The following is a 13,515-nucleotide window of genomic DNA, read 5'->3' as shown; positions in this document are numbered from 1 at the left end:
ATATCTCCTTAGATTAAGAGGCATGGCTATTATATATAAATCACTGTTGACCTTGATTTTGCCTAAACAAATTATATGACCAATATTATAAATTTAAAAGATTTTGACACAAACATAGTTGAAGGAAAATTGCATTTTTGTTTGTCAAAGCAAAGACACAAGTGACTTGGATTTGGACATTTATGCAATTTCTCAAACATTTGCTTCCACCTATGGCGTCCCAACACCACTTTATACAAACATACAGCTCATGTATTTAACTAAAACAAATAGTTATAAAGGAATAATAATAAAAAAACTTTGTAGTTGCTACACCATTTTCCACCACCGAATTGCACCTTCCAAATCACTCCACAACACACCCATCATTCCCAAAATTTCACTTCTAAAATGCATAAAAAGGAATCCAAAAAATATTAATAAAATTACAAGCAAAAATGTTAAAATTTAATAAAAACAAAACAAATTATCTAACATATGGTCTTAAAAATATTAACCATTTTCAGAGTGAGATAGAAACACACTCAAAATATCATACATTGTTAGACCTATACATCAAACACTAAAACTAAATTAACCTAATCAATGAAAAAAAATTAAAAAAAAAATTCTCATTCAATTTTTTCATTGTTAATTAAATCAAAAGAAAAACAAGGAGGGCACCTAAGAAGACCATTTTCATTGCAAACAATACAAATTTTAAACCCAGCTTTATCTGTATACACCTTCTTGCTACCGTTACACACGTTGCACAGAACGAACCTGTGACCCCCGCACACGTGGCATTCAGTTGGATCCACTACGGGCAAGTCTTCGAGTAACTTCTTGAGCTCGCCAATCTCGTGCATTGTTCTAATCTCTTCGCCTCCACCAACGTATCTTCCGTTGATGAATACACGTGGCAGTTTTAAACCGGTTCGACCCATTATCCGGTTCAGTTCGGTCAAAAAGGAGGAATCCATGGTCACATCGCGTTCGTCGAGGTTAACGCGGAAGGCACGAAGGATCGCGAGTGCGCTTTTGCAGTCTTCGAAGATGGGTCTCACCACGCGCAGGCTTGTGAAGTAGATGACCACGCGCTGTTCTGTTCCCGGAAAGTAAATCGGTGGCGGGAGTGATGGAGTTGGAGAGAGTAGCGGTGGCGCGTGGGTGGATTCATTGCGTGATGGTTCTTGTTCTGGTTCTTGATCTGGTTCTGGTGTTGATGGTGATGGTTTTGGTTCGGAGCTTGGTTCTGGGTGAGAGCGGGTTCTGGGTAATCTGTGTGGTTGTTGGTGGAGTTGATTTGACCAGGTTCGGAGGAGCGAGTTGGCGAGTAGGACTCTTTGGAAAATAGGGTATTTTGGGGTTGGTGAAGAAGGTAAGGATTGTTGAGGTGGTTCATCGAGACAAAGGGTTTGAATGTCTTTGAAGGAAGAACAAGAGAATGGGGAAGAGGGTAATGAGGATGAAGAGGAGCTGTGAATCCGAGACGTTGATTTTCCCCACGGTCGCCACATTGAAGGTGGGAGATTGAAAAAAAAATACTATCTTTGATCTTCTAGTGATTCTTCTTTCTTTTTTGGGATCTTGGGGAAATGAGAAATGGGTTTGAAGAAAGGGAGGATTTTGGGGGTTTTTTTGGTTGAAGATTGTGGGGATTGAGAAATGGGTGATTTTGGGGTTTTTTTTTTGGAGGAACAAAATGGGGGGATTGGGGTTTGTTTGTTTTTGATATTTTGAATTAATGTTAAGGATGAATAGAGTGAAAGAGAGGATGAGATTTGGATAGATTAAAGTTTAGGTTTTGTGGGTGGTGAATGGTGAAAGAGGGAAGAGATGAAAAAGTGGATGGTGGTGAATTTGCATGTGTGCTATGATTGGGGATGTCCTCAGCTTTTTTTCCTTCTCTTTTAAGCTTTTGCCATGAGAGAGAGAGAGAGAAGAACTGTAAATTAAGGGAGTGAAATTGTATTAATGTGGTAAAGAGAGATACTAGGTTGTTAGGTGGTTGAGAGGTTGGGCTTATTTTTATCTTTTTGGTTTCGATGAGGTTTAGTAAAGAGGAAGGGAAGGTGAGAGGCCTTTGTAATGTACTAGTAATATGTAGTGATAACTTTATGATGATAATTTATGAATCTTATATTTAAAAAACTAAATACTACCGAGTAAACCTCTATTAGACTCCTTTAAATTTTGCCACGTTTTTATTTTTTTATATTTAAAGTTTAAAAAGCTAAAATACTTATACTAGCCTCCTTCAAATATTATTAATCATTTAGTTAAAATTAGTATACTTAATATCATTTAAATAAAAATTATAAAAATTTAAATATATTTTATTATAAAATCATACATAAATATTATATAATGAGGTGAACATTTGGATTGATTCTTTTTGCATCTTGTTCTATTCCATGAAGTGAATATTTGGCTCAAAGAAAATTACAAAATACACTAGTGGATTGAATTTGGCATAGGTTTGAACTTGGTGATCCAACTCTATTTTGGTCTTTGGCCTATAATGTGGAAACTTGCACAAAATATTTTGGGACCACTTCTCACATGTGCAAACCAATTACCCATGACCAAACGCATCTGAAGACAACTTGAAACGACCTAAAAAACTCCAAATGCACGAGTTTGGCACCAAATTTTCACACGCTCGAAATTCGAAAATTTCTCACTCAATTCACACGAATTCGAGCCAATTCCACACGTATTTTGATCCCTTTTAATTCCTTATAAATAGTGGGAGCTATTGCATTCATTTCCAAGCTTTGAAAGTCAAAAAGAAACCCTGCCACCATTGAAGCCCGATACCTCAAAAAACCAGTTACTCTCCTTTTTAATTTGAACTCATTTCCTTCATATTATTTGCCCTAAATCCTTCATCGACATCCTCTGAAGGTGTTTGAATCTTTGCTTTGGTCTTAATCCTTCTACAACTTTGCTTCCGGATCCGCCATTGTTGACTTCCGAAGCTTCAATCGATAAGGTAGATACGAGTTACCATTTCAAGCAAATAAGTTACCATTCTCTTCGTGACGTTCCACTAATCAAAAACTCTAACCTCTTTGTCATTTCTTTTTGATATTAACCATTTAATTTTACTTTAAAGAATTAGGGTTCTTCAAGTTTCTGAGCAAATTCTCCCTACTCATAGCAAATCAATTTCTCTGATGCAGTGAGATATGAACGATGAGGTGTTTCACATTTGAATCCATGTTTGATTCATGCTCAAAACACGAGTTCATGAAGTTGCAAAATCCAAATTTGGAGGTTGAAGATGAAGTTGTGTGCGCGCTTTGGAGCCAATTTCAAATATCCCAGCCAATAAGCGCGTGACACCTCCCATAGTCGTTGATTTGAATTATTTCTTTTCTCTTTTTATTGCATTTAATTATTTTTTCTTCTAAAATTAATTAAAAATAGTTTCTTTATCATTTTTTAATCCCAGTTTTTTCATAATTCAATAAAAATTTCTATTTCATGTCATTTTTTGCTTTTTTTAAAATAATTTTTGTATTTATTTCATATTTTCTTTTTAATTTTCTTTTTGTATTTTTATTTTAACCATTTTAAAATATTTTTGACCCCGACTTTTGAGGTCAAACTTCTCATATTTTTGTTGACCTTCCATATTTTTATTATACTTTTATTAGATGCTTTGACCCCTCTTTGAGATTTTTTCTTTTATTTTCTTTATTTAATCAATATTAAATCATTTTATGTTGATTTTTGTTGGCCACTTGTTGTTTTAAGTTGACTTGATTGCTTGGTTGATGATTTATTCCTCATCTTAAATCATTGATAGATGGATTTGAGGTTGATCTTTGATCTAAAATTGTTGATAGATGATCGTGAATCATCTTTAATATTTTGTATCAATGATAGGTTAACCCTCAATGCGCCATATTTTGAGTCCTTTGATTTGAGGATAGAATGATCCCATGTAATTGGCTTGATTCTCTCTTTCATTTAGTTCCCTCTTTCATCTCTTTCCTTTGCTTTACTCATTGTGTGATGTTGTTGTTTGAAATTAACTTGGTGTTAATTCTCTAACTTGTCTAACACATACATTGTCATTGTCCCGATATCATTAACTAACCATTAACTTCTAACATTAATTTTGCTCTTTACCTTATTTCCATTTACATTATTGTCATTTAATTCAAGTTATTTAAGTTTATGTCATTTACTTAATGCACTTTAATTTCATGTCTCATTATCATCATATCACTTCATCTTATCATATTTATTTGTTGCTCTTATCTTGTTTGGTTACTTTCTTGTTAATCTTAATGAGTTAAAATATGATAAAGGTACTTGGACCTAATCTTAATCATATGCTCGATCCAGAGTATTGAAGACTTTTGGACTTTGGACTTTGACTTATGATTTATGCCCTTTATCTGACTTTGAGTGATCTTGGACCCTAAGACCTTGCGGACAATTTGACTTGCATTTTGTTCTTGTTAAACCCTTGGTTTGTGTGTTTGTTTCATCTGCTTTATAACTCTTGCATCTGCATTCATCTGGTAAGGATTAGCACACTCATGGCTTTCTCTTGGGCTGCCTAACAATGAGATCCTAAGTTAGCTTAGTATGTTCATGCATCCTTGTTTATTCATCAATCATACTCCTTTGGTTTGGCTTGATCAAATTCACATTTGATATACTAAATCCCTTCATCTGTTACATTTCCCGTTTGTTTTTGCCAAGTGACCATAAGCCCCTTGGTCACTTGATGAAACTTGCCTCTGTCATTTTGGAGCATTAGCCTCTCAACAAGTTCAAGCCTTAAGTAGACTACAACATTCATCAGCAGTCATTCATCTGACTCGTCTCCACCAAGCATCTTTGGGAACATGCTTCAATATTTTATCAGTCATTGACTAGGCTTGCATGCCATGAGCCTTAAGAAATATAAAATGATGAGAGGGGATCTTCCCTACACTTATCTAGAATATCTCTAAGTACGGGACAAATGACTCAGTTTCTTATAGTATTTGCCTCTATTCATACACTTTAGTGCAATTCTCGTTAGTTCACTGTCAAATTTTCCTCTAGCTTTGGTAAGATCCTTGTCATGTGAGTCTCCGGCTTTGACAAGTTCTTGCTTTTCTTTCTTACCATGTTACACCCAGTGCTTTGGTAAGACCCTTGTCACGTGAGTCTCTGGCTTTGATAAGTTTCCTTTATGTTGGTTTAAACACCATTGCAATTCCTTTTCTTTTGGGACACACCTTTATGGTTAACCCACATCCTATTCATTTTGGTTTAAACACCACCTTCAGTCTTATCTTTTCTCAGTCTTTGTCCTCTGAACTATGAAGCTTTAACTTTATCATTGCACTATGAGGATACATAGGTATGAAGATGTGAATCCTTAACGAGCACTTTTCTTTCTTTTCCCCTTTCTCTCTCTGGTTCTCTGAACTACGAGGCTCTGGCTTTCTCATTGCACCATGAGTATACGTAGGCATGAGGGCCCCAATCCTCATCGAGCACCCTTTTTCTAACCCATTTTTTGTTTTACAGGTACATGAAGATAGCAACACCCATCCAAGCAAAAGCATTCAAGACGGTTTCCATGGAGTACCATAGATGTGAGGGGTGCTAATACCTTCCCCTTGCATAACCGATTCCCTTACCCCTTTCTCTATGTTTCTTTTTCCCCTTGGGTTTTTTCGATGTTTTCCCTTCCCTCTTTTAGGATAAGTAAAGTTCGATGGTGACTCTATTGTACCTTCGAGCGTGTGATGCGTTCGATGGGAATATTTCAAATAACTTCAGCTGGCAACTCTGATGGGGAGCACTCTTGCAACCTAGTTGCTAGAAGGGGTCGAGCCTAGTTTTGTTTGTTCTTGTTGGCTTGGGTGTTTATTTGCATGATTTCCTGCTTTTAGATTTATGTATGTTTATTACATGTTTTATTGCTTTAGATTTTGCATTGTTACTAACCCCATTATGGATATCTTATTTTGTTGTTATTGGGTTGGGCTGATGATACTTGAGAGAAGATCTACACCCGATCTTGAGTATACACACAAGATAGACTTGTGGATAGTCGTGTTGACCTGTATTTCGTGCATTGGGTTGGCATGAGACCCACACTCAGACTAGATTCACTTAGGGGTACTCTTGTCATGTGAGAAATCACTACGGTAAAGTATTTTCACTTGATTCCATGACTCTGGGGAAGCCTTTGTGAGTGGAATATTGTTTTTTCCCAAGAAACCAAGCTCCTGCATACCTGTAGTTTCTCCATTAATGTCATATTTTTTAGCCGACTTCACGTAAAATGTTCAGATTATCCAAAATATGGCCATGCTATTGCATATCATATGCATATCATAACACCTCATTTACATCATATAACTCTTTTTGCATATGCATTTATAATGAATCCGAGAGCCTAGTTTATTGTTGAGTACTTTGAGATAGCATGAATCCTGGCAGAAGAAGTGTGTTCAGTTACAAGTTTGTGGAACCCCAACTGAAAGCTTTGAAGGGTTTGGGAACTCGTTTGGATCTGGATCACAAAGAAGATTTCAATAAGGCCTATGGGAATCTCCTAGGTATTCTCAACATTGAAGTGAACACTACAACAGTCCATACCCTGGTGCAGTTCTATGATCCTCCCTTGAGGTGTTTCACTTTTCGGGATTATCAGTTGGCACCAATGTTGAAGGAATACTCGTATATCTTAGGTGTCGTAATTAAGGATCATTTTCCTTTTGTCAATACTAAGGAACTATCGGAGTCTCATCTTTTAGCTAAAGCTTTGCATTTAGAGAATAAGGAAGTGGAGCTTAACCTTAAGCTTAAGGGTGGAACTCATGGTTTTATTATGAATTTTTTTGTTGAGAAGGCATTGCCTTTGTTGATGTTGGGAGTTGGAAAACTTACAATGTTGTTTTCGCTTTGCTCATCTATGGGATAATGTTTTTTCCTGGTATGGAAGACTATGTGGACCTTGCATCTATTCACATCTTCTTGTCCAAAAATTTGGTTCCTGCACTTCTCGATGAAACTTATTACACTATTCATATGAGGACTCAGAAGAAGAAGAAAGGTACGGTGGTGTGATGTGTTCCTTTGTTGTATAGGTGGTTTATTTCGCACCTATCCAACAAGGGTCCTTTCGTAGAGAACAAGGACAATCTCAAGTGGTCTCAGAGGATCATGTCTCTAACTGCTAATGATATTATGTGGTATTCTAGAGCCTATGATGATGTTAAGATTATCCTGAATTATGGAAGTTTCCCCAATGTGCCCCTCATAGGTATAAAGGTTGGAATCAACTACAATCCAAGATTATCCATTGTAATGCAATCCAGATTCCGAGCATGTGGAGGAGTTTGTTTTGTATGAAGGGGCTGATAATCCAGAGTTGGTAAGGAAGATTGTCAGAGCTTGGAGAGAAGTTTGTCCTCAAGGGAAATCTGAGTTAGGAAAGAAGAATTACATTGACAAGGAAGCTTATACGTAGTGGGTCAAGGATATTGTCGCATCCGCGAAAAAACAACCGGCGGGGCTAAAACAAAAACACAACACAGAGCCGCCACTGCGCGTTATTTATCCCAAGATAGGGAAAGGAAACGCTCAGAGAAACCTGGAAAGGAAATGGTCTCGCGACCAAAGAGAAAGGGTAAGGGAGTCGGTTACGCAAGGGGAAGGTATTAGCACCCCTCACGTCCGTCGTACTCGACGGGATCCACGTTCTAAAATAAAGAATAGGTTGCTAAAACATCACACACACACAGGGAACGTAGGTGGGGTTAAGAGAAGGGAGCTCGATAGGACATCGCGTCTTATGCCTACATATCTCGTCGGGAACGAGAATCAGAGTCACTGTAGTTTGGCTTACGCACGCCAAACAACACAAAACGCACAAACAGATGGCAAACATGGAGCCCGACAACCACTCGATGGAATTACGTCAGCATCCGAACCAAAACACACCCAAAAGGGCAAACGTGGAGCCCGACAGCCAATCACTGGACTTACGTCGGCATCCGAACCAAACACACAACAGATAACAGGGAAACACACACAAAAAAGAAAAAGGTTGCCCGGAGTGGTCTCGCACGACCACCTGCCTACATACCTCGTCTGGAACAAGGATCAGGGCGATGTAGTTCCCCCTATACATCATAGACCCCATCTCCTGATCATGCCCTGATTGGCCCAATACAACTGATTAGGGTTGACCAGTGGTCAAAATCCTAATCTCAAGGAATGTGCTTCAACACTTGATGAAATCAAACCATGATGATGATGATGTATCATTTCAAACAAGATGAAGACCAATATCCTTTGAGAATCATGAAACCCTAATTCATAGCCCAATCCTCAGATGGCCAATGACCAGTCAATAAAACCCTGGGCTTGCCCATGACCTCTTCATCTTCTGATCAAGACTTGTGAGGATGACTTGCACAATGTAACCACATGATATGCAATATGCAATGCCTAATGACCTAAAATGATATGCAAATATGTTATGCTAGTCCCAAAAGAGGAGGGCAAATTTTGAGGTGTTACAGCTGCCCCTATTCAATCCACTGTGAACCTGTCGATATGAATAGCCTCGGCTTTCAGATGATCAGGATGAAGAGTGATTGAATACCAAGAACAGACGAACAATTTGCACTCTGATGGGAAAATAATTAACATCGCCTGTCAGAATCGGCGAAGAAGCAGTCTTGAAAGAAAATCCGTCTGGTACGGAGAAGTCGGCCTGATCACCGAAATGAAACTGTCGACCTGGATACCAAAATAAATGGTAACGCAGGGATAACCATGGCCTGAACACCACATCCGCTCGGGATTATCATTTCTTTCTCTTTTTTCTTTTCTTGAACCCCAAAATTTTCTTTATTTTTTCCATTTTCTTGATCCCCAAAATTTTTCTCTTGCGCAAATGATCCTCGGATCACCGCATTTGAACCCCGCTCTCCTGTTTGCCAAAATAATGAACCCCATTCTCCGATTTGAACCCCAGTCGCCTGACGATGACTCGCAATCGTCAATGTGAACCCCGTTCTCCAGAAAATGCCGCAACATCTCCTTTTCTCCATTTGAACCCCGATCTCCAATCTCTCGTGATAATTCCGCTGGCAATGTCGGAAATAACACCAAACCACTCTGAGGGCGACATATCAGAGGGTAAACCTTCACAAAGGAAGGTAACATGTGTATCTCTTCCTCAGAAGACACCTATAACGACCTCCATTGGCCTCAGCCAGAGTCTAAGGTGACACATGAACAGAAGATAATCCTGAGGACCTCATCCCGGATATAATCTTCAACTCCAATCTCCATTTGAACCCCAGAAAATACCTCAGTATCTCCTTTTCTCCGTTTGAACCCCAGAACATGCCTCAGCATTTCTTTTCTCCATTTGAACCCCGGAATCGCGCTGACCGCGTAACGTCTTCTGATATTATTTCCATCTCTGTCCGACGGAAACATTTCCTCCAATATCGCACTACTGGGGAACGTTGCTGATCTGACGTCGTGATGCCAAACTCCTCAGAGTAACACTTTCAACCAGACACTGACTGATGACTGGGAGAAAACTCGACGTTTACTGAACATCGAACAATGATGTTTACAGGCACCAAACAATGATGTTTACAGGACATCGATCAATGATGTTGACAGGCATCAAACAATGATGTTTACAGGACATCGAACAATGATGTTGACAGGACATCGAACAATGATGTTGACAGGACATCAAACAATGATGTTGACAGGACATCAAACAATGATGTTGACAGGACATCAAACAATGATGTTGACAGGACATCAAACAATGATGTTGATAGGACATCGAACAATGATGTTTACAGGACATCAAACAATGATGTTTACAGACATCAAACAATGATGTTGACAGGACATCAAACAATGATGTTGACAGGACATCAAACAATGATCGACCAGACACTAACTGATGACTGGGAAAAACTCGACGTTTACTGGACATCGAACGATGATGTTGACAGGACATCAAAGAAAACTCAACCAGACACTTACTGATGACTGGGAAATACTGTTGCTCACAATGCTGAACTCCTCGGAGTATCGTCTTCACTATCCGGCAAAACCAAATCCCAAGCGGTAACCACGGCTTGAATCGCGCTGACCGCGTAACCTTTCCATCTCTGTCCGACGGAAACATTTCCTCCAATATCGCACTACTGGGGAACATTGCTGATTAAAGCACGAGGCTAAACTCCTCGGAGTAACCCCTCTACTTCTGGTAAACCACCTCTCAAACGGTAACCACGGCTTGAGACTAGCTTGTGCTTGCAATATGATGCATGATTGATTTTTCTGCGTAATGCTCCATAATTATGGAAATGCTACGCGATTTATTATTTTTCTATGCAATATGCTATGCTATTTTTTTATGATGAATGCATAAAAACGTCCCCCTCAAGGGATTCTGCTGGGGAGCACGAGACACTCCGCTGAGGAACTCGCCAATACTCCGATTTCGCCCCGCTGGGGAATAGCACTGCTGCTGCTGGGAAAAGGTAAACCTTGCTGAGGAAGAACCTCCCTTGTACCCGATCCACTCGAGAAACTGCTGGGGATAAGCACCACCAACGCTCTGTGGGGATATACCAGTTTTCGACTTGCTAGGGATATCAATCCCGACTCTGCTTCGGGAAACCCTCACAGATACCTGACGACTTCACTGGGGAAATGCTTACAGATACTCTGCTGGGAAAACAGCAACCTCCAGGCCTGGCGACTGGGGAAAGCATCAATTTGACACCTGCTGGGGATAACCATCCTGACCCTACTAGGGGAAACGAAATCCACTCCGCTGGGGAAGACCCATCCAATCCACATATAGGACACACTCAGCTGGGGATGCAAATATCCGTCTGCTACGGAAACTCGTCCAATCCACTGGTAGGATGAACACTGCTGGAGATATATTTCATTGAAACCCGCTCCACTCGGGGAATAGCAACCTTCAGGCCTGGCTGCTGAAGAAACATCGTTTACCTGCCGGGGATAACCATCTCGACTCGGCTGGGGAAGTCACAGATCTTGAATCTGCAGGGGAGTTGGTCCTCTAATTGGGGACCTAGCTGGGGAAATGAGAAAAGTTGGTACAGAACACCCGTCGACTCGTCGAACCCTGGTATCCACCTCCCAATCTCGCATCAGTTTTCCACTTTTGAGAATTCCCAGACTCGTCTGGACCTTTTCTGCTCCATCATCTTGTATTCCAAATCGCTCCGCGCTCGACGAGAAACGTACTCCTGGATTATACAGACTTTTCAATTTTCCGACTTTGAAGAGTCTTCTTGATTAATTTCAAAGGTCGTCGGACGTCTCGTCGTCTCTCCATCGTTTCTTCATGCACTCGTCCCTGATCGGACTCTGCGGGGAATTTCTACAGACTTTCCAATCTTCCGACTTTGAAGAGTCTTCTTGATTAAAATCAAGGATCGTCGTACGTCTCAACGTCTTCGTCATCCCTTCACACATTCATTCGTCCCTGATTGGACTCTCTGGGGATTTGTTTTCCAACAGCTTCCACATCACAACCTGCAAGTGAGGGAAAATATCTAACAGTTCCTGCAAAACAGATCATTAGATAAAACCATGCCCCAGGCGTGTCAAGATTTCAACACTTGGGTCACTCAACCTTCCAAATAAGATTTCAAGCTTTCAATTCTATAAACATGCATTGGAAGGAACCTGTATGTCTTAAAATGCAAAGATTCTTTATCAAAATAATCGGATGTTTTTGCAATCAAAGCGGTAATGAAAAAAAAAAAAATTTATTTGACTGAATGTGCATTTTATTGATTGAAAAAGTGTGGCTCAAATTGAGCAATACAAAGGAAGCAATTCCTGAAAAGAGGTAATTGCGCACAAAAGGAAAAATCTATCCTAATGGCAATGTGAAACCCGTGATCTCATCGAGTTCCAACTCGGTTATACCCCATATGTCCTCAGACTCTCCATGCTTTCTGCCTTCTGAACAAGACGCTTCCGATTGATCCCTACCGGGTATTATCCATGATGCTTTAACCAAAGCGCAAACGATCATGCTGGACACAGTTGTTCGTTTCAATCCCTCTTTTGCCTGGACCGCCCTTTCGGGTTTTCAGTCCACCGGGATACCCCTTTTTGCCCAAGTCGCCTTTTCAGGTTTTCGACTTGCCGGGTGTACAGTTTTTTTCATTTTATCCCTAATTTTTGCCCGAACCTTTCTTTCTGTTTTTGGTTCGCCGGGATGCCCATTTTTGCCTGGACTATTTTATTCTTTTCGTCCAGCGGGTCAATTTATACGAAGTATTTTTTAACTGCGTCCGCATTCACAGGGGATGGAAAGTCCTCGCCATCCATGGTCGTTAACAACAAGGCTCCGCCAGAGAAAACCTTCTTGACCACGAATGTACCTTCATAATTTGGTGTCCATTTGCCCCTTCGATCGTTTTGAGGAGGAAGGATCCTTTTCAGCACCATATCACCGACGTGATATACCCGAGGTCGCACCTTCTTGTCAAAAGCACGCTTCATCCTTTGCTGGTATAACTGCCCATGACAGATGGCCGCTAGCCTCTTTTCCTCAATCAGGCTCAACTCTTCGTACCGGGTCCTTACCCATTCAGCCTCTTGCAATTTCACGTCCATCAGGACTCCCCGTGACGGGATCTGGACCTCAACCGGTAATACAACCTCCATTCCATATACCCATGAGAAAGGAGTTGCCCCAGTAGATGTACGCACCGACGATCAATACCCAGGATACGATCTTCATACTCAGCCACCATTGTTGGTGTACTCAAATGTTATCCGAGCAACAAAAGGAACGTGGGATCTCTTCGGCATTACCAAAGCAGCACCAACTCCTTCACATTAACCCCGTCAGACATCAAAATCCGTTCGGATTCAGGGTCAGGCCCCTCCTCCGGAATCGGTCACTCTCAATCTTTCGATTGGAGCACCTCGAGATGTCCTCATCAGGGAACTCAAACCTCCTCGGTTGATAATCCTCAATGGGTTGCAGAGAGATGTAATCAGGCAATACACCCCTTTGATTGCTTCCTGAGAGTATCACAAATCCGTCAACATTCTTTTGCACTCTCGCAACCTGTCCGGTCAATGCTGGATTCTCAAACCCATACTTGATCAGATCCATCTTGGACATCCACAAAGTGGCATGAATCAGCATATACTGTCTCAGTCGGCGAGCAGCCTATGCCAAAGTACAGCAAGTTTTCTCGAACAGTGAATGTATTGTTTCACAGTCGGTAAACTTTTTGCTAAGGTAAATTGCATGCTCTTTTCGACAAGACTCGTCATGCTGACCCAATACACCTCGTAGACCCCTCGAAGGCCGTCAAATACCAGATTAACAGTCTCTTTCCATAGAGAGGCAACAGAATCAGAGGCTCCTGCAGCTTTTCTTTTATTTTTTCAATGCCCCTTGGCAATCAATATTTCCCCTGACCGTTTGATCTTTTTTTCAACATCTTGAATATAGGT

General features: G+C 40.5%; 1 protein-coding gene across 1 annotated transcript; it reads right to left on the bottom strand.

Annotated features, from left to right (window-relative positions):
- Nucleotides 1-402: 402 nt before the first annotated feature.
- LOC127118500 (uncharacterized) lies at nucleotides 403-2,137 on the bottom strand. The gene has a single exon (XM_051048711.1). It carries the CDS (start codon nucleotides 1,497-1,499, stop codon nucleotides 612-614), a length of 888 nt encoding a protein of 295 aa, XP_050904668.1. The 5' UTR covers nucleotides 1,500-2,137; the 3' UTR covers nucleotides 403-611.
- Between the last annotated feature and the right edge of the window lie 11,378 nt (nucleotides 2,138-13,515).

The sequence above is a fragment of the Lathyrus oleraceus genome, chromosome 2 (assembly GCF_024323335.1).
Source record: "Lathyrus oleraceus cultivar Zhongwan6 chromosome 2, CAAS_Psat_ZW6_1.0, whole genome shotgun sequence".
Classification (NCBI taxonomy): Eukaryota; Viridiplantae; Streptophyta; class Magnoliopsida; order Fabales; family Fabaceae; genus Lathyrus; species Lathyrus oleraceus.
This window is presented reverse-complemented; position numbering and strand designations above follow the sequence as displayed.

Excerpts from the sequence above, each read along its gene's own strand:
- LOC127118500 (XM_051048711.1), bottom strand. The coding sequence starts at position 1,499 with ATGTGGCGACCGTGGGGAAAATCAACGTCTCGGATTCACAGCTCCTCT.